At 50.9% G+C, this 20,889-nt stretch overlaps 1 protein-coding gene across 1 annotated transcript in view; it reads right to left on the minus strand.

The window, feature by feature from the left end:
• The window catches only part of LOC307243157 (ephrin-A5b-like), a gene marked incomplete at both ends in the record, with an annotated part of 68,589 nt that overhangs the window by 3,570 nt on the left and 44,130 nt on the right, over positions 1–20,889 (minus strand). The window contains one exon of the mRNA XM_080017818.1: positions 6,217–6,509. Within this exon, the coding sequence (XP_079873944.1) occupies positions 6,217–6,509 (293 nt within the window). The remainder of the gene's footprint in view (positions 1–6,216; positions 6,510–20,889) is intronic.

A 20,889-nucleotide genomic window follows, 5' to 3' on the forward strand; every position in this document is an offset into this window, starting at 1 on the left:
TAAAACATTTAACTATTTTCTCTGCGTTTTGGCCCCGCCCACACCAAAACGGCGTTTTAGGAGCTGGAAACGAAGCTTTTTTGAAAAAACGGTCCTGCAGGCTGGAGATCCTTCAAAACTCTGTTTCCGTGTATTGGTGTGGAGGAGGTATAACGGAGCTCCTTGAAAACGCTGATGTCGGGACCTCAAACTTTGCATTTGCGCATGCGTCAGGAACCTACGTTCGATGGCCGACGCCCGTCCGCGTCGCCATTAGAACTTTCGGAACCACGCCCACACACTGTTGTGTATGGATATAAAGAAGCCACTCACAATGCAGGCTCCTAGTTCTCCAGGCTCCAAGTTCTATGAGATATTATCGCCCCTCCTGGCCTGTAATGCTGACATCAGTGTTTAAAAAAAGAAAAAAATATATATATATATATATTTTTTATTACAGAGAAGGAAAAATATGTTTATGAAAAAATCTACATACATATGGACAGGGCCTGGGACTCACATACACCACGATACCATCGATAATATAACAATGTGTTTGTCAAAAACAACTAATTTGAGTTCCATTTCACGGCCAGTTTCTTTCATTCTCAAATGGATCCATGTGACGGCGCGCGCGCACATTAATTATTCTCCGTTTCCTAGACATCTCCTCGCGGGCCCCCATACCCTGACCTCTGTCATTTCCTGTTGGCCGCCCAGTCTCTCAAACTGCTCTTAATCTCACCACACACACACACACACACACACACACACACACACACACACACACACACACACACACACACACACACACACACACACACACACACACACACACACACACACTCCTTATTGTGGTGGTGGTTTTTTAATGCGTATGACAGGGAAACAGATTTACTCTGTGTGTGTGTGTGTGTGTGCGTGTGTGTGTGTGTGTGTGTGTGTGTGTGTGTGTGTGTGTGTGTGTGTGTGTGTGTGTGTGTGTGTGCGCGTGTGTGTGTGTGTGCGTGTGTGTGTGTGTGTGTGTGCACGTGCCTGTCTGTGTGTGTGTGTGTGTGTGTGTGTGTGTGTGTGTGTGTGTTGCCAGTCGTGCTTTATCCCTCATCGCACAGTCTGTATGATGTGGCTCCTCCATCCTTTCACCCAGATATCCAGTGGGATGGTGGTAGCGCAGCAGTAAATTCCCTAAAATGTAAAAAGCCCTGTGTGTGTTTTTTATTTTTTTTTCCCCACTTCCACTTTTCTCCTTTTTTCGGCGGCGAAAACTCCGGCTCCCATTTCAAAGACACTTTTGAGATGGCAGGGAGGTATGAAACAAGATAAAAAAAACAAATACCTCCTCAGAACTGGATGATATGGAGGCTTATATTGGAACTGAGACAGCGAGCGAGGGAGGGAGGGAGAAAGAAAAAACTCAAAAGAGAAGAAGTGTCACTCCCGACACTTCCGCCTGTGTCAGCGACTATCATGTAACTTAGCTCACACACCTCGGATGGGGGGAGGGAGGGAGGCTCTCTCCCTTCCTTCCTCCCTCCCCCCCTCCCTCCCTCCGCCATCTTTCTTTCCTTCCTTCCTCTCTCTCTCTCCCCCGTCTCCTCCATATCACTTTCTCTCTACCTGTCTGCTTGTCACATCATCTCCCTCTCCCTCTCTCTCTCTCTCTCTCTCTCTCTCCATTTTCCACTACTGTCCTCTCTCACAGTGGTTGTGGGTTCCAGTCCCGCTGTGTCCGACAATGTAGGCCTGTTTGTGTCTAGTTTGCCAACGATCAGAGTGGATGCTGGTTGGAGGCCCCGCCACATTTGAATGTGTAGGGAGGGTTCGAGTCCCAATGCCCAAAGCGGGCGTGGGTTTGAGTCCCACCATGTCCTAAGGGTATAGCCTGGCGTCGGGGCCTGACGACCAAAGTCGGTGCGGGGTTGGAGTCCTTCCACGTCCGAGCATGTAAAAGTTGAAGGCTTGGTCAAAGCCCCAACGTATAGCCTGGCAGTCGAGTCCCAACGACCACGGCGGGCGGAGGTCTGAGTCCCGCCACGGATTAGAGCGTGAGCTGGGTCCGAGCCCCGACGACCTGACTGGGTGGGCGTTCGATTCCCCGCCATGTCCAAGCGTGCAGGCTGGTTTTGAGTCCCAAATGGACAAAGTGGGTGCGGGTTCCGGTCCTGCCGTCTTCTGAGAGCGTCCGAGTTGGGTTCGAGACCCGAAGGCGCTCATTCGCCTTTGCGTTCATATAACATCTTTTATGCCTCACGTGGAGCACTTTGAGTTGCCCTTGCGTATGAAATGTGCCGTAGAAATGAAGGCTCCTTTGCATTTGCGTTTGCCTTTTCAGGAGCGTACATGCACGGAAGGAGTAACTATGCACAGAAGGAGTAACTACAGAGGGAGTAGCTTAGTCCTTTCTGAGTTTAAGTGAGTGTTCCGCAGCCCTCAACAAGGCGGTTCCCCCTTCTCCACCCTGACCTCGGCTCCCAGGGTGGCTGGCAACACTACACCTCATCATGGTAAAGTTCGAGCACCGAGGGGCCAAAGGTTTTTTTTTTTTTTTTTTTTTTTAAGTGACCGCAGCTTCAAATACACACTAATGCATACAGCAGTGTTTCCCAAACGCTTTACAATGAAATAACCCCGCAGCGCTACGCCGCTATTCTGTTTACCACTGAAAGCATCACATGCACATAGACGTGTGCTTATTAATATGGATGAAAAACAGTGAGGATTTGTTCATAGATAAATGACGGGAATCACTGGAAAGAACCGGCTAATTCATATCTGACTCACAATGAAAATGAAAATATTACGTAAATTAACGTGCTTTTCAGTCAACTAAAATGACAGTAATTAATGTGGATTAATTTGAAGAGCCCGGGTAAAATGCATTTGCCATAACTCGCAATTGAATGCGACCGGATTTACACTTTGCATTCCACCAAAATAAATTATTTTGTCTTCCCTCGCCCGCCAGGCGCTACGCCCGCCGAATCAAAATGGACAAAGAGTCAGAAAAAATCGGACGATTCTTTTTTAACCGAGTGTCTCGTCGGGAGGCGGATCTCAAAAAAAAAAAAAAAAGGAGTCTAACCTTTCGCCACTAATTGCGCGCCGGCTGAAAAACACTGGCATTGGAGTGATGGGCCTCACGGCGGGACTTGTGACCCTTAACACACATTCGGCATTAGCGTCTCACGAGTAGATGTTCACGTGGATACACACATACACGCAGACGCATATGCACACGCACGCACGCGCAGGCACACGCACACCCAAACACACACACACACAGATTACCAGACAGGCTCAGATGCCATGTAATCCAAGGCTTCAGTGTGACTGCGAGGTGAATTAGCGAGCGCTGGTATAAATACCGCCGGATCAGATGTTTGCCTTATGATGATCAGTTTATCTTTGAGAACAAAGCCCTTTGTCTCGATCCACCTCGGCGAGCAGAAAGTTAGACAAACTGTGTGGGGACGGGGCTCCCGCTCCAGAAAGGGGGTTCATTCCATTATCAATGTAGATCTGAGACCCCCGGCTTTGAGGCCGGAAAGGGCTCTACAGGGAGACATAGCACTCCTTCTCTCCCTCTCTCTCTCTCTCTCTCTCTCTCTCCCCCTCTCTCTCTCTCAGGGGGGAAAGAGAGCCGGGCTCTCAACTGTCTCCTCCGAAAATTGGATTTCTATCCCCCCCTGGGATAGGGATCAGCTCGTCGCCCCGGTCGGCTCAGCGCTCTATTAGAAAAAACATGCCGCTCTCCGAGACCCCGGGGAAGCCTGCGGTTCAGCCCCGGTCGCCGGGGTCTCGCCGACCTCTGACCCCCCCAGCGACGGCCGCGGCGCTGATCCCGCCGGGGGGCTTCCTGCAGGCGTCTGCCCCGCCAGACGGATGGACGGACAGGCCTGTAGATCACCGCAGGTGTCATCGTCTTGCCTCGGGAACCCCCCCACTCCCCCCCCCCCCCCCCTTGGGGGGGAGAGACAGGGGGGGCCACAACCACGGCCACGAGAGGAGACAAAGGGGAGCTTGTTTCCAGGAAGACGAGCAGACATCTGTCTCCACCGCCACCGGAGATATGTCATTTCTGCATAGTTTACACATTTCCAAACCGTATTGAGTGCATGACACTGGTATTGACTATCAACTGGTGCGTCATGTTGGGTGCGCTAGGCCTTGTCAACCTTGGCAACATGACACCCATAACAGCACCGGTGCAGCTGATATAACGAGTAACAGTGAATAAATGAACAGAAAGAGGACTTACTGGGAGAAGATTTTTTTTCGTCCCTTCTGGTATTGTTCAGTATGCCAGATGCATATTTTATCCTTTTCTACTACTTATTTTGGAGAAGTTTGGAAACAAATTTCACCCTGGAGACAGTGTCACTCGTATGAGAACTGCATAAACTTTCAAATAAAATGCAAAAGAAAACATTATTAGTAATTGATTATTATTATAATAATTATCATTATCATTATCATTATTATTATTATTATTATTATTAATATTATTATTATTATGATTATGATAATTATCACTGTTATTAATCATATAAATCATAGTATTAGTAGTAGTAATGATAACAATAATGATAATAATAATAGTAATAATAATAATAAAAATAAATAATATAATAATAATAATAATAATAATAATAATAATAATAATAATAATAATAATAATAATAATAATAATAATAATTTGTTTATTAATGACTGTGGGATTATTTTCTCAATAATTTGATTAGTTCAATTTTTAAGCTGAGGTGTCGTCACTCTGCACGGCACCTTGGAATGTTCCCAAGGGCCTGGTTGCGTATGGACTCTCCTCGTTTCATCCTGTGCTTTTCACGCTGTGTTCAGGGTGGAAAAAAAGGAGGGTTTTGAGTGAACAAGGATCTGATGGATGATTCATGACTCTGAGTCACTAAAAGGAAATGGCTGTAGGCCATATGGACTGTCTCTGCACCAATGCCCCCCCCCCCCCCCCCCTCTTTCCATGTTCACCACTCAAACTTCATACTTGACAATCTATCATTTAGGCTCCGCAGACTCAATTTCACATTAAGCAAAGCCTGCTGGAGGTTTAAGTCAATTACCAGCCATGAGAGATCCTAAAGCCGTTCCGCCATTTGACCTAATTCGGTGGAAAAAAAAACAACCTCCGACACTGGTCCGGACCGCAGGTTCCGTAACGACTTTGTCAGAAGGCTTTCAAAAATCACCCGACGCCATGCTGAACCCCACCCCTCCAAGGGAGAGCATGCGGAGCTAAACCTTGACGGCGTGTGAGAAAATAAAGCCCTTGTACGTCCAGCGTTCAGCTCCGTCCCATCCCATCGATGAGGCTCGGCGCGTCGCGTGGGAATGTCTAGTGGGGGGGCAAGACTTGTTGAGACACTCTGCCGGCGGCCTTCCACGGGCGAGGCATCCGGAGCGTACATCTGGCTTCCCATCGTCTATTCACGGTCGGCGAAAACGGCTCGGAAAGGCCCGGCAAGGCAGGGCACGGAGGGCGCCGCGTCAGATTTTGCCTCCCTCCCCTCCCGCCGAAGGGCATGGGCTCGGCTCGTAAAAACATTGCTCTCCAGACGCTTGTTTTCCAGAGCCTTCTCACGGGCAGGAGAAAGCCGAGCCCAGGCACTTAGCAACAACAGAAATTTTGGGGGGGGGGGAGACGGACCTCCGCGGTCGAGATGTTTTGGCTTGGCCGCCGTCGCACGGGCCTCACTCGGCCGCTGTTTCCCTGCTCTGCAGCCGGGGGCTATTGGACGTCTGCGGTCGGCGGCAAAGCGGAGATTTTTGCGCAAGAGCGTGGCGCTCCGCTTCGCCCCACGCAGCGGCAGCTCAGCCTGACGCGGCGCTTATCTCGACAGACTTGGTTGAGATGCACTAAAACCCGTCAGAACTGGGCCAGGGCCGCCGGTTCGCCCCAACTGGCTGACACGCCCCCCTCTCACCCGCAGCCGGCCCTGCTTTTCAGAAATGGAACGGCTGCCGTGTACAAAAGGACTCCTTTTTTGTCGGAGCCGGAGAACTGAGCGGAACATTCAACCTTTCTTTTGTTAGCTCTCATAAAATGCCGGCAAGTGCTCTTCGTGAGAATAGCTATTACCAAAACCGTCCCGACAGCACTTACCCGCGAGCGTACGAGGCAAGTGAGCATTTTGCCTCTTAACCGGGAAATTCCCTGCAAAGTCAAAGGCGCCGTCAGCGCGCGGCGATAACCCCGTGCGTACTCACAGATATAGTAGTACTCGCGGCCGGGGCGGAATTCGAATCCCAGGGAGAAGGGCGTGAAGAGCTGGAATTTCTCGGAGAACTTGAGGGGTCCGTTGGGGGAGAGGGGCCGGTTGCACTCCCAGCGCTTGAAGCCCTTGGCGGTGTGGTCGCAGGAGCTGTAGCCGTCGTAGTTGACCATGTAGAGGACGTAGCGCTCCGCTCGCTCGTCCGACACCGGGTCCACGTAGTGCGGACAGTAGACGTCCAGGTAGTCGTTTATGCAGACGTCGATGTGGTAGTCGCCCCGGTAGAACCTGGTGAAAACAGATGGAACGTCCTGGTTTAGACCCAGTGCAGGCAAAGCCTAATCTGCATAAATCAATTGTACTTTTAAGATAATTACATAAAATCAATCGAGGGGAGCGACGCAACACCACATGTACTCTTATTTGATTATTCTCAATCTCCCGATGTCAGCGGGAAGCTGTTCTCACGGCGCAGATACCAGCTCTGTATATTGAATATTACGTTGACAATCTACTTATGTAAATGTAACAGGGCGCTCGCTGTCTGCTTCCACTTTTAGAGTGAGTCATAACTTCAACACTTTTCATCATTCTAACAAGAATTGATTGGCTGACCATGGATTCTGTTTCGGCAATGCCCTGCTTCACACGCAGCCGGCTCCAGAACCTAAATTTAACGTGTTGGCACCTTGTCAAACCCTTCCTCATCAATGCCGTCTAGCCCAAGGGCATCTCCGGTGCATTGCTTATTACGCGGCTTACTGACTGGACGACATAATCCAGGAATTTAAAACCCACCTCTCTAACGTGGGTCATAGCCATCCTTCATAACTCCTCCACCCAAACACTTAAAAGGGGACAACTTGTGCTTTTCCCTATTTTCTGTCATATATATATATAACGTTACGTTGTGGGATGTTCATACTAGACGTCATTAGTGTCAAATTATGAGGTAAAGTAATGACAAGGTAATCGCCGTGAACAAAACGCCCAGTCTTCCGACGGCTCCGAACGCTCATCACAGGTTTCATTATATGGTCATCTGCTCGACCCGATCCGCTGTGCGTTTATCCAAACGAAACCGATAAAAACAGTGTTTTTATCGTTGATGCGTTTCTGTATTTTATTGATTAATTGTATTTGATTATCCGACGTTTACATGACACAAAAAATACCCGCGTCTGCGAGTCCCGGTGCTATGACCATGTCTCCCACAAGCCTGGAGTACAGCAGCCAAAGTCGGAACAAACTTTTAAAGTAGGCCTTGTAGATGTCCTATGAGTGAAGATTCAGCAACCGGATTGCTTATTTCTCGCCTCGAAGCTGTTCAGAAACAGATTTTGGTGTACTGAAAAGGTGAAATCAGTGAAAGTTACCGAGTAAATACAACGGAACCCGGAAGTAAAGCTCAAACGGCATTGGCTCTGGAGGGTGGCTCCACCCACTGAATCAGAGCGTCAGGAACACAATCAATTTAGAGGCATGTTAGAATGGCTAGAATGCATAATATGAGTGGTATTGAAACATGTTTTGGGGACCTCAGAGACCTATTCTTACTTGTGTAAAAAGAAGCATAATAGGTCCCCTTCAATAACACGGGGTACTTGATACGTCGGTGTTGCACCAAGGCCCCAGACTAGAGAATGTGGAAAGATTTGCCAGATGTGCTCTTTGCGGGCAAGTGTATCAGTGGGGCATCTAGGACTGCATTTCTGGTTTTGTTTACAGGAACCCATCATGTCATTTTCAATCATCCAAGTTCTCCAGTGAGACTCTCCAACTAAATCCCCGGCTAATCCCTACCACCCCAATGAAATATCTCATGACACATGCTCGTCAGTTCTAAGCCACATATCAAAGTTAGCGCTCGGCAGTGATGACTTACGCTGGTGCTGAAATTAAAGTCCCCTAGCGCTACGGGGCTAATCCCCTGGTTAGCATGTGCCTTTAGCAGCCTTAAGAGGATCCCTCCAAAGAATGAGATTTCCATTAGTCGAATATGACAGGCTGATGTAGGAGCCCCTTGCGGAATCTCTGAGTCTGGGAAAATCCGTCCAGTTCTCGAGCCTCCCCTTGTAACAGCTCAAAGATTTGCTGCCTGGTGTTTACTGTAAACGGAGTGGACAGGAGGAGGCGAGGAGGGAAAAAGGAATAACAGCGGGACACGCCAGGTATTGGAAACACATATTCCCATTGGTGCCATATAAGGTTGCATTTCTGAAGCTTTTAGCGGAGACAGATTAGGCCGCGACGGACAGCCAGTTGTGTGTCCATGGCCGCTAATGGCCCGCCGCTGAGTATCACTGACATGGTGCGGATATCTTCAATAGTCTATACTACGCCACTGTTCATGGACACAGCGGGTGGGTCGCCCGGGGTTGAGGCAGGGGGTAGCAGGGGCCGTGTGTTTGAGTGCGCGACGCACCGATGATCCGATACGGGGTGCAAGTCGGTGGAGCGCCGTGGGGGGCTCGGGCCCGGAGGAACTGGGGCGCCGGGCCCCCGGATCGTATGTTGCGGCTACCGCAGCCCCTCGACCGAGGGAGCGGGGGCGGGGAGCACTAATCTGATCCCGGACCAGGTGAGTGAAGGGGTGGTGTGGCAGAGCGGAGCAGCTGTTGTTGCTGACATGTACATGCTGAGGCTTTGGGAGGCGTGAGCTGCATAAAGGGAGATGTGTGCTGGCAGTGGCCTGCTGGGGGTATCAGGTTGTGGTTATACAGATTGTAAATGTGCTGCAGGATTAGTGGCCTTCCTACTGGGTGTTGCAGGAGCTACAGATGTGCATGTGTGTGTGTGCGTGTGTGTGTCTGTGTGTGTGTGTGTGTGTGTGTGTGTGTGTGCGTTAAACGATGTACGGGGGGGTGTCTTGTGTCCTCCTCAGTCAAATTCTTCTCTTTCTCTCTCTCTAATTATAGACCGGTCAGACGTGAAACCAAAGGCCTTGTTTTCTCTGGCTCTTTTTTTTTTTTCCCCCCTCACGGAGAGGCTCTGGCTCCAGGCGAACACAGCATGGCCTCCCTCTGTCTCGGTTTCAGAGCCAATCACCGCGAGCGTGACTGACAGGGGGCAACCTGCTCCGCGGTATCGCTTCCTCTGCCCGGCAGCCCTGTGGGCCGGCCTGCTTTGTCCTCGCATGTCTCCGCTAAGCCTTTAACGCCGCTTTTAAACCGGCGAGGTATCGCGGTGCGGCCCCGCGCCGTCAATCAAAACCGAGCCGGGACCGGGCACATTCAATTAACATGGATTAAGCAGGCATCCGCCATGAAAAAAAACCAAAAAAAACAAAAAAAAAAACATTGGGAGAGTGACAACCTGAAACTGTCGGGGGGACCCTGCGAAGTAGGAAGTCAAGAATCCCTGATGAAGCAGGACGTTGAAATCAGACGCGGGACGGCGATAGCATCCCACCCGCGATGTTATCTGGCGGGGCTTTAGGAATGAGACGGTAATCGCACGCACTCAAGTTCCGGACGCCGGCGTTTCCACGCCACGGCTGCTTCCCCGCCACGGCTGCTTCCCCGCCACGGCTGCTTCCCCGCCACGGCTGCTTCCCCTCGGGTCTCCGGCGACGACGTGCGGGTCAATCTACCCCAAGAACAACGCAATGAACCCGCTCCCGATAAATTCTGCCGGGAGACGGGGCGAGGAGCCCTCTCCGCCAGCGCGATGTCTTTTGGATTCACCCTCTCTCAAGGTGGCTTCACTTGACCGGCTTTGAGCGTCTTAATTCGTTGAGCTTTCAGGAAGACGAGTTTAAAAGCTGTTGTTTCGTGCGGTTTTGTAATGAGGCATCGAAAGGCGGCGGTGGAGAGGGCGGTCGACCAGGTAACAACATGATGATGATGATCCCCAAAGAACATGATCCAGGAGGTCACTCTGCCAGTGCTCCGTGTAGCATAATGGGCCGGTTGAAGGACAAATTAAAAGGGTTGGGACTAAAATCCTAATGCCATTTGTATTTGGGATTAATGATCCCCGATTGGCTCAATGAGTCAGTTGAGGGGGGATTATCAATGAGTCAACGGCTGAGGCTCTTAACAAAGCACACTCCTATGGATAATCCCTCTATTCACCCCTGGCTCCTGCCTCTTTCTTCTCCGTGCCGCCCCCCCCCCCCCCCCATCTGTTCTTCCTTTTCCACTCTTGGCCTGGCACAGGTGGGGTTTTGGGAGGGACCCAAATGAAGGACGGGGGAGAAAAACACAAATCAAAGGAATTCTGCCCCGTCGATTTCTCAAGCGCGCGATGACAGATAGCTGGACCCGGGCTCAGCTCCCCTGAACTTTGCAACAATGGGAGGAAAAGGGGGATACTTCTCCCCCATAAAACCACACGAGGCTCCTTATTCTTCGGTCCAACACAAACTCTGTGTCATCCAAAGAAACAACCAAACCGACAGACATAAAGCAAAGGAGCGGGGTCCAGCTGCAGGCCAGGCCGAGCCCAGCGGGGGTCCCTCCAAGCCTCTGGCGAGCTACAAAAACGTCCCTCCGGCGTGCCAAAAGCAAAGCGCTTGTTTCCTGGAATACCGATTGGTCGGTTATAACGCCTCCCCTTACCCCAAAGAGGGCCGCTACTCAAAATCACGTTTCACTCGCAGTTTATGGTTGTTGTTTATTCATTTTTTTAAGGTTTTCAAGGTTTTTAGACGTTTCTGTGGTTTCGGTGAATACCAAAACCAAAACCAATAGCTGGAACTGGTCTGAGGAGCGAGGAATATGACATCATAGCATCAAAACCCCAAAAATCATAAAGCAAAAAAAATCCTGATTGTTTGGATTTCTTAGGTCACGCCCCGATACGCCAGCGCTGCGCCCGGTGAGATATTTAAAGGAGGAATAACGGCAATGCCCACTGTGGGGTTGTGGAGGTGTGTTCTAGTTTTCAAGGTTTTTAGACGTTTCTGTGGTTTCGGTGAACACCAAAACCAAAACCAAGAGCTGGAACTGGTCTGAGGAGCGAGCAATATGACATCGTAGCATCAAAACCTCAAAATTCATAAAGCAAAAAAAATCCTGATTGTTTGGATTTCTTAGGTCACGCCCCGATACGCCAGCGCCGCGCCCGGTGAGATATTTAAAGGGGGAACAACGGCAATGCCCACTGTGGGGTTGTTGAGGTTTGTTCTAGCGGAGAAGGAAGAGGAGAGACGCTTCCGGCGGTTTGGACGCTCTTCGACCCCACCCAACCCAAGCCCCGAACGCGACCATCTCCGACACCCAAACACCTCCACCTAACCCCCCCCCCCCCCGGCCCACGTCGGGAGCCCCTCCTCTGCGCCAGCAGCTGGGTCTTGTTGAAGAAACAACGGCGCCGTTGAGCAGCGTTTCAAGCGATGCGTCTCAGTGTTTTCTGTGAAAACATCCGACCGCATCCCGCCGAGTGCAGATTAGATACCACTCAGCGGGGCCCTCGGAAAATTCCCAAAATCCTCAGTTTCAAACAAAAGCGCGAGTGTATCTTCCTCGGGCTGCATGAAACCCACTGTTTTTTTTCCCCCTCCTAATAGTTCCCACCGCTGTACGCTTCCTCTGTGTGGTTCCCCTCGTCGGCCTCTAGGCGGAGGTCTTTATGGGGTGAGGGGTAGCGCGGTGTAACATGACAATGGGCCATTTAGCCCGGGGTGATGATGTCACCAGATGGGGGTCTATCTAGCGCCCCGGTGTTTTAGGCCTCGGGCCAGGGAGGATCTGACCCACCCCCACACCCGCACCCACCCACCCCCACCCACACCCATCCCATCATTCATAGCCCTGTCTCTGGGAAGCCGGGCCCGTTAAAACCATTATTACCATGTTGGCTAATTATATACACACATCTGGGCTCATGCACACACACACACACACACACACACACACACACACACACACACACACACACACACACTGCTGTTAAACACATAATGCATCCGCCAAGTCTTCAGTCAGACTGGGCGTTGACAGTGAATGGAGATAGGAAGTAGAAAGCCGTAAAACATGGACAGTTTCTCTGCATTTCATTTTCTTTATTTTTTTTTGGCGGGGGGAGGCTATTTTTCTTGAATTTCTGCTGGGAACAAAAGGAGGGGAGGGGAATAATTGGCCTCAGATTGAAAACACATTTGTGTTTGTTGGGAGAAACCTCAGACGTTTGAGAAATATTAAGAGAGCGCGAACGGGCGAGAGGGTGGACAAACTGCCCGGTAACACTTGATGGTACAATGCAGCAACTCAATTTGTTAATGAAAATATGACGAACAAAGTACAAAAATATATATGAAAATAATACAAAATAAGGTAAAATAAGTGAAATAGTGAACCATCGTCACATTTTCCCTACATTATTTAACCCCAGAATGAGAATAAGTGAACAGTGGGATGGAACTGTCCTCCTGACATCTTCTGATTTGTGTGCTCCTCTTGTCCTTGCGCCTCCTCGCATGGTGCGTTTACATTTTATTTATTTTTTTAATCGTGGATGGCAGTCAAAGGGATTCACATTCCTAAAATATACGGAGCTTATATTCATTTCGATTGCGGGACACATAGTAATCCAGCGGGATGCGGGGTTCCCGGTTGCGGGAAGCAGGTGGACGACGTTGGGAACAAACGGTGCCGCTGGTGCTTGGGTGTCGGGGTCAGCGCGGCGGCATGGGGCTAGTGTCACTCAACACACACACACACACACACACACACACACACACACACACACACACACACACACACACACACAGGCCATAAACACAAAGGGGGGGTGGGCCAACAAAAATATTTCTGTCTCGGCACCTGCAGCCGCCTTGCAAGTGCAGCGTGTTTCCCGTGGGTCGACACCGTCCTGCACCACCCTGACCAGCACCACCCGGACCAGGAAGACGCAGCGACAGCGATGATCAAACATTAAAATCATCAGCGAAAAATCGTCTGCGGTAACCACTTCACCTCAAAGCTCCGGTGACAATTGGGGGTGTTATCCTCTTAAGAGAGGTCAATAGGCCACCATTGTAATTGTAATTCCCCGAATATATATGTTAATCAAATTCTAAAGTGAGCAGGAGTAATCGTTTTTTATTTATTTTTATTTTTATTTTGTTTTGTTTAAGTCAAAGTGTATATAGATTACCTCCAGACCGGTTCAATGGCCACACAATACGGCCCCTTCTACGGAATAACCACAAAGTCAATAAGGCCTGGATGTCCCCGGACCCCGCCCCCGACCCTCCTCCATATCGATCTGACACCTTAGACTCTGGGCGGGGGGGTCAGGGGTCAGCGACAGCCCATTATTCAGAATTTGGTCAGCGCCTCAGCCAGGTGACGGGGGATTGACCTTGGGGTCGTCCATCTTGGAGGAGCTGCTGAGCGACGGGGAGGTGAAGTTTAGGAAAGGCCGGCGCCGCCCGGGGACCCATTTGTACACGCCACCTTGCTCTGGTTCAGAAGGATCTGTGTCGTGGTCACTGCCGTCTGTCTGACTGTCTCTCTGTCTGTCTGTGTATCTATCTGTCTGTCAGTCTGTTTATCTGTCTATCTATCTATCTGTCTGTCTCCATATCTGTCTGTCTCTATCTAGCGATCTATCTATCTATCCATCCATCCATCCATCCAGCTATCTATTTGTAAATCTGTCTGTCTGTATATCTGTCTATCTATATTTCTATCTTTCTGTCTGTGTCTGTAAATCTGTCTATCTATCTGTCTGTCTGTATCTATCTATCTATCCATCCATCTATCCAGCTACAGTATCTATCTGTATATCTGACTGTCTGTTTATCTGTGTATACACAGTATCGATCTGTCTGTATCTCTGTCTGTCTGTATATCTGTCTGTCTGTCAATTTATCTGTATTTTATTCCATATTCAGGATATTCAAATTTAATGACAATGCAACAGCAGCAACATCTCATCCTCTCCGCCCTACACTCGGTGTCTCCGGGCAGAGGAGCCGACGCCCCGAGCCTTCTGGAGCCGACGCCCCCTCGCGCTCTGGAGCCGACGCCCCCTCGCGCTCTGGACCGCTCTGTCTTCTATACAAAGCGATCGTGTTGCACCGCTCCTCCCGGAGCATCAATCACACCCCCCTCTGCTTAACAATGAACCCTCACCTCGCGCCGCTCCATCACACCGTCGAGGAAACGCAGCGAGCGGTTTCAACCCCACCGGGGCGGGGCCGGGGCGGGGTCGGGGCCAGGGCCGTGGTTTACCTCCTCCGGGCGCTCCCGCTTCCCCTCGCGCGCCACTGAGGGGACGTGCACGCTGGGTACATTCGGGGACATTCCTGCCCGCCGCCCGTGACCAAAGCGCTGGCGCTGGGGGCTGGAAGGGGTCGGGCGCCGGCCACCGGCCGCCCGCCACTCCGTCGGCTCTGAAGGAGTCGACGCCGGTGACTGAATTCCATGTATGCAAATGGGGTGCGGGGGGTGGGGGTTCTATTCAGTATCCAGGCCCCGTTGTCAGTGGCGTCTTACTGTTGGAACAAGTCTCACTGCCTCGCTCCTTCTAGAGCGCTGTGGGCAAAGTTTGGCGGAAATTCACCCCGAAATTGCCAAGAGTCATAAATTGCTGCTTTTATTAGTCAGTATAAGCCTGTAAGTACTGTAACTTGTACTTACTGTAGACACCTGCTCATATGAGGCTCACAAGTAGCACTGTTCTGACTAGTAGCACTGTTCTGACTAGTAGCACTGTGTTAACTAGTGGCACTGTGACTAGTAGTACAAATTACAGTACTTACAGACTCATACTGACTTGAAAAAGCAGCAATTTATGACTCTTGGTAATTTTTGGCGTATTTCTGCCAAACTTTGTGCTACTAGTTGGCACAGTGCTACTAGTTAACCAGTTAGCACTAACTATTTATTATTATACCCCATGTGTATCTTTTTGATCTATTTTTTTCCATACAATTTTGTATATCTACTATTATTAGCTTATTCTTGCCCTGATTTTAATTTATTAAATTTATTTAATTATTGTAATTATTTAATTATTCGATTTTGTAGTTAATGCATTTTGCTTGTTTGATTTGACTTTCTTGTTACAATCTGATGGCATTATTTTAACGTAGAGCACTCATATCGTGAGAGTTACATATCGTGCATGAAAGGTGTTTTACAAATAAAGGTAATAACAATAATTATGATTAATTATTATTATTATTATGACTACAGGTAACCATGCTAACAAACATTACGGCAGCAACACCTTTCCAACAACACAGGCCCCCATCGCGGTTCGGCAGGTCCGAGACTCTGACCCCTAACCCCGCCCGTCCCCCGGGGGGGGGGCACGGGTTGACTCAAACCCCCCACGCTGCTCCCTATCGCTTTACTACACCCCGGGGACCGTGGGGCCAGCCGGCCCTGGGCCAAACACACTCTGAACCCTATACCAGGGGGAAGGGACGGTGGTGAGAGAGGAACCCACAAGGTCTGGACTCAATCACCCGCCCACGACAAGCCTGCACGGCCCGCTCACACACACACACACACACACACACACACACACACGCACACACACACACACACACACACACACACACACGCACACACACACACACACACACACACACATCATGAAGACATGCCACATACACATGCATTACTGCAGACACATGAGTGCACACACACGCACACACACACACACACACACACACGCACACACACACACACACACACACACACACACACACACATCATGAAGACATGCCACATAGACATGCATTACTGCAGACACATGTGTGCACACACACACGCACACACACACACACACACACACACACACACACACACACACACACTCGGCAGTTATCCACCAGTGAGGTCCTGCACACATCAAAGTGTGCTGGAATTGACGTGGTTGAGTAATAGGCGTTCTGTGGGGAGATGGTAAAGTACTAGTAAGTCACGCTTGGAATATTTGTTGTGTTCAAGGGAAAGGGAAGTGGGCGGGGGAGGAAAAAGGGAAAGAAGGATTGAACTCCTCAGAAAGATGGAATGAAAGAGAGCACGCATCCCATAACATAGGGTTAAACAGCGCAACAGAGTGTGTGTGTGCGCGTGTGTGTGTGTGTGTGAGAGAGAGCGAGTGTCCGAGAGAGAGAAAGAGAAAGGGAGAGAGAGAGCGAGAGCGAGAGAGAGAAAATGAGAGAACGAGAGAGAGAGAGAGAGGGGGCGGTACGAGTGCCACATACTCTGCGACGGTCTCTCGCTCTGGCCTCTCCGCCACCCGAAAACAGCACATGTAACATCATGTAGGAGCTATACATAGAGCAGCCTCTGAGTGCCCTGCATGCCAGCACCGAGCGCAGAGCCCCGCCACCTGCCCCCCTCCGTCTCCCCACCCCTGACGACCCCCAGCCCCCGCCTCTAAACAGCCTTGATTGCGACCCCCGCCCCCCTTTGACGGGGAATGTCTTTCAAAGCCTCCTCCATCAGCCCCCAAACGTGAAAGGAATCTCAGCTCTGTAAATAACACCTTGAGTGGCCTGACACGGATTCGTGGCGCAACACCTTAAGAGGGGTCCTGGGTTCGGATTCACACACACTGAATCTCCACCACCGCCACCCACCACCGCCGCCGCCGCCCGAAACAGGCACTATTTCATATTCGCACACCTCGGGCTCGTAGAACCGGGATCGCACAGCTGAGGTGACCGGACGCGCCTGCTCCACATTTCCCAAAGTCTTCCCGCGCGGACGGGCGGCACTTGAGCCTTTCCATTTTTTGGTTTAAAAAAAAAAGGGGGGGCTGCTGGTTTGACCCCCCCTGGGCACAAAAAAAAAGAAAAAAGAAAAAGAAGAAAACCTCAGGCGAGAACGGGAGGATTAGCGAATTCTTTCCACAACAGTTGCCGCCGAGGCACCGCTGAGCAAGACACCCGCGGTGACTCCGGTACAAGCCGCTTAGTGTTCAGAGCGTGTAATGGCGCTGGGAAGGGCCCGGCGGAGGAAACGGACCCGAGGTGGCGGGACGCGGGGGTTGCATTGGGTTTTTTTTCCGCCGAAATACCGAATGCGCGAATTGTTGAGGTTAAACCTCGGTTGCACAAGAACACGTCCTGGCAACGGTCCCGCGTCCAGCCTGTTTGTCAAACTTATTACATATGACTCACGTTTTCTTTTTTTTTTTCTCAGAGCGCCGGTTCTGGTTCGCTCCCGCTTGCCAAGACCTACCAGACCAGAAGAAGCCATTACGGCAGCTTGGCCGGGGCTCGTGCAAACACTACCAGCTGGTTCCATTGTTATCAAGCAGCTGATCAGAGCCAGATGAAACCCGACTGCGAGCAGGGATTGAAAATAAATAAAAAAAATAAAATCCCCCCATTCAAAATATTTGAACAACTCGAGATGCGGTTTATTTTACCCGATACTCTGAGAGCCTCAAAGGTGGCAACATTATCTTTGAAAAGACCCTAAATCAAGTGACCCCGCGTTGCTCCCCCCCAATCCCAGACTCCCTTAAATACTTGATTCCCCTCCAACCCCTCGTCCGGCCTTGTCCGGTTCCGATGCCAGATCGGCCGCGGCCCCGGCGCGCTCCCTGCCGTTGTCGGGGATGAGAACCTCACCGGGGGGGGGGGGGGGGGGGGGGGGGGGGTGAATCCGGGGCAGTTGTGGAACATCCAGATAGGAACCACATGTCACCGGCCGCGAGTCCGTTTGCCGAGGGATTTACTGTGTCTGGGCGGTGATGGAGAGAGCCATAAAGGAGAGGCAGAGCGGCTGTTGATAGACGGCCTCACAGTGGGTCAGTTTCTGTCCCCCACCAAATCTCCGGCCGACAGCTCTTTGTCTTGAGACCCTGCCAGAGGTATGGAGACATAAGACAGATCTATATCTCCCTCTCTCTCCCTCTCTCCTGCGCTCTCGCCCAGCCTTCTTTTTATGCGCCGTGTGTATGAAGGTTTATGTGTGCAATCATATGCCAGGTGGAGTCGGATAAGGGCGTGCGCGCGCGCGTGCGTGCATGTGTGTGTGTGTGTGTGTGTGTGTGCATGTGTCCACATGCGCACATCAAGGCATGCGCCATCCCACCTTGTTCCAGTTTTGAGCCGCATGCGAATGTTAAACAGCCCTCATCTACTCCGGGCACAGTTCCATGTGTGCCATAATGGAGGTCCACGCATCTGTGTGTGTGTGTGTGTGTGTGTGCGTGCGCGCGTACGCGTTAAAATCAACCATTTGCCCCATTCGCTCAAACCTCCGCTGCCACCGCCGCCGCCCATCATTATCGCTGTGTTTTAGGGAGCAGAATCCACTGATTAGCCCCGGCCGCTGAACCGTGGGCCACCTCATTTAACACACCACTTCATGTAATTGTTATTGGAGTGGGGATACTACCCCGCTGCCCCGCCGCTCCCACTTCTCTCCTCTCTCCCACTCCCAGAGGGGGGGTGAGACAGTCACTGAGCACCTCTCGTTCGGGGGGGACGGGGGGCAGAGCGAGAGAGCGGCGGGGGAGAGATAAAGAGGAGAGAGAGAGAGAGAGAGAGAGAGAGAGAGAGAGACCGGACGACAGGACGTTCACGGACGACTCCCCTGAAAACCCGCAGCAGGTGGAAGCGCCGCGCGCCGCGGAACGGATCCGCCCGCCGGCCCGCCGGAGGGGGAGACAATCACAGGGGGGAAAAAAAAACAGAGCGGCGGAAGGTCAGGAGGGAGAGGAAAACAAAAAACAAAAAAAAAAAAACTCATCACATGAAATGAGAGTAAACATATTTAAACAGAGGCACGGTGTGAAGGCGGCGGCACGGACGCCCCGCGTTCGTCACAGCCGGTGAGTGTCTGGTGGCCCTGGGTAAATATAAATACGCCGTCCCAGACACGGATGCCTGTCATTCCCGACGCTTGTATCTGGTCGCGGCGCGGCGGGGACGGACCCGCCGCCCCTCAACCCGTCCTCTCCCCTTGATTTACACCCTGATCACGCTCCTTCTCGCGCCCGCTCTCGACTTTCGTTGCCGTTATCGACCCGGCGAACTGCTTTTCCACCGGGGCACAGGCCCTAAATGAGGAAACCCTTTAGACCCTTTGGACTGGGACCGCAGATATAATCCCATTCAAATTTGTATGCTTTATTATTTTTAATATTCAAAACTATTAAAAATGCTAAAGCTCGAATGTAGTAGGTGGGGGTTTCCGCAGTTCAGATCGGACCCATCTATTCTCCAAAAAAAAAAATAAAAATAAAAACTCCAGATGTATTTCATTTACTCCGTTTCCCGCTGCTGCTCTGCTGTGGAGCAGATTGCAGATCGCTCCTGAATCATTTTTTATTTATTTATTTATTTTTATTTTTAACATCTCACAGCCCAGTGGCAGACGCCCCTGCGGCACGGTACGTTACGGCGCGGGCCCCGCGAGCCGGCGGTTGGGAGCCTCTGCACCAGAGGACATTCCGCCGGTGACGGTCGGGTTGATTTCCCCGCTTTCACCGCCACATCTGCGGAATGACTGGACATTCTGGTCAAAGGTGAACTCTCCCGTGCACACACAGTGGAACGCCGGAGGAGAGGGACACGCCCCGGCGCCAATATTTCTCTCAAAAGTGCGTTCACTGTGCAACAAACTGGAGCAACTTATATTATATTATACTTTATTGCTCATCACATGTGAAATGATTCGCTCACGCTAACCAAAACATTTATAATCAATTATTTACTTATTAAAAACACACTCTAATGGTAATATCAGCGTAATATTTATTTATTTATTTATTTTTTCCCCGAATAGGTTCACGAATTTCAAATTTCCTACTTTGGACCTGGACCTTCTGAAAGGGGAACCTTAGCGGTTTCCGGGAATAATCCCTTGTAGCCTTCCCACAGCACAGAGGTAATGCCAAACGTGCGACCGGTCCAATGTGTCATCCTGTCACGCCTGGTCACATGGGTCGCCCTACTCCTGCTTCTGGCATTTCAAAATGGCCGTCGCCAGGCTTGACGTGCGGCTTGTGCAGCGTGCGTTTGACCGATCGGTTTTTCGACAAACTCGGCTCAAAACGTTCCTTAAGTAGCGGGCGCTAAGTTCCTGGTTCCTGAAAGGGTTCTTTTGGTGGAAAGTCCCCTGGGCTCGTAGCGTGACGCTGAGCATTATAGAGCGTGACTGTACCTTCCATCTTAAGTCTCTCCCTCTCTCCCCTCCCTTCCTCCCTCCCTCCCTCCCTGGCCTTTCGCTGCAATTATCGACCTCACGGTTCTGCCCCAGAGCTCCATATGCCGTGTGACGGTGCCATTATTGCCCCTGGGGGAAGCCCATCCCCGGCATCATGCGTGCCATCGTTTCCATCCATAACCATTAGGGATGTTGTAAAAATATATGGCCACTTACGGGGGCGCCGTCAAATAATGGACTACTGTTGGACACGGTGGAAGGGAGCGAAGAGCCTGCGCCGCGCCGGCAGACTCTCCTTCATCGCTTTTCCAATGCGACTTTGGCGGGAGTGTTGTGGGGTCTAATGTGCATCCTGTTCTTTATCGCCGGAACCTCCGGCAGGGGAAGCGAATGGATGCGGACGGCGCTGGTCAGCACCGCGGCGTCAAGCCCTCGCAGAGCCTCGTAAAAAAAAATAATAATAATAATCACCGCGCCACTGCGGAATCCTGATACTCTTGAGATCGGACGACCTGCCGTCGTTGGTACAATCGAAGGATTTTTTTGGTGATAAAAATCGAGCCTGGAGGTTTCAT

Source organism: Zeus faber, assembly GCF_960531495.2.
Source record: "Zeus faber genome assembly, chromosome: 17".
In the NCBI taxonomy this organism is placed as follows: Eukaryota; Metazoa; Chordata; class Actinopteri; order Zeiformes; family Zeidae; genus Zeus; species Zeus faber.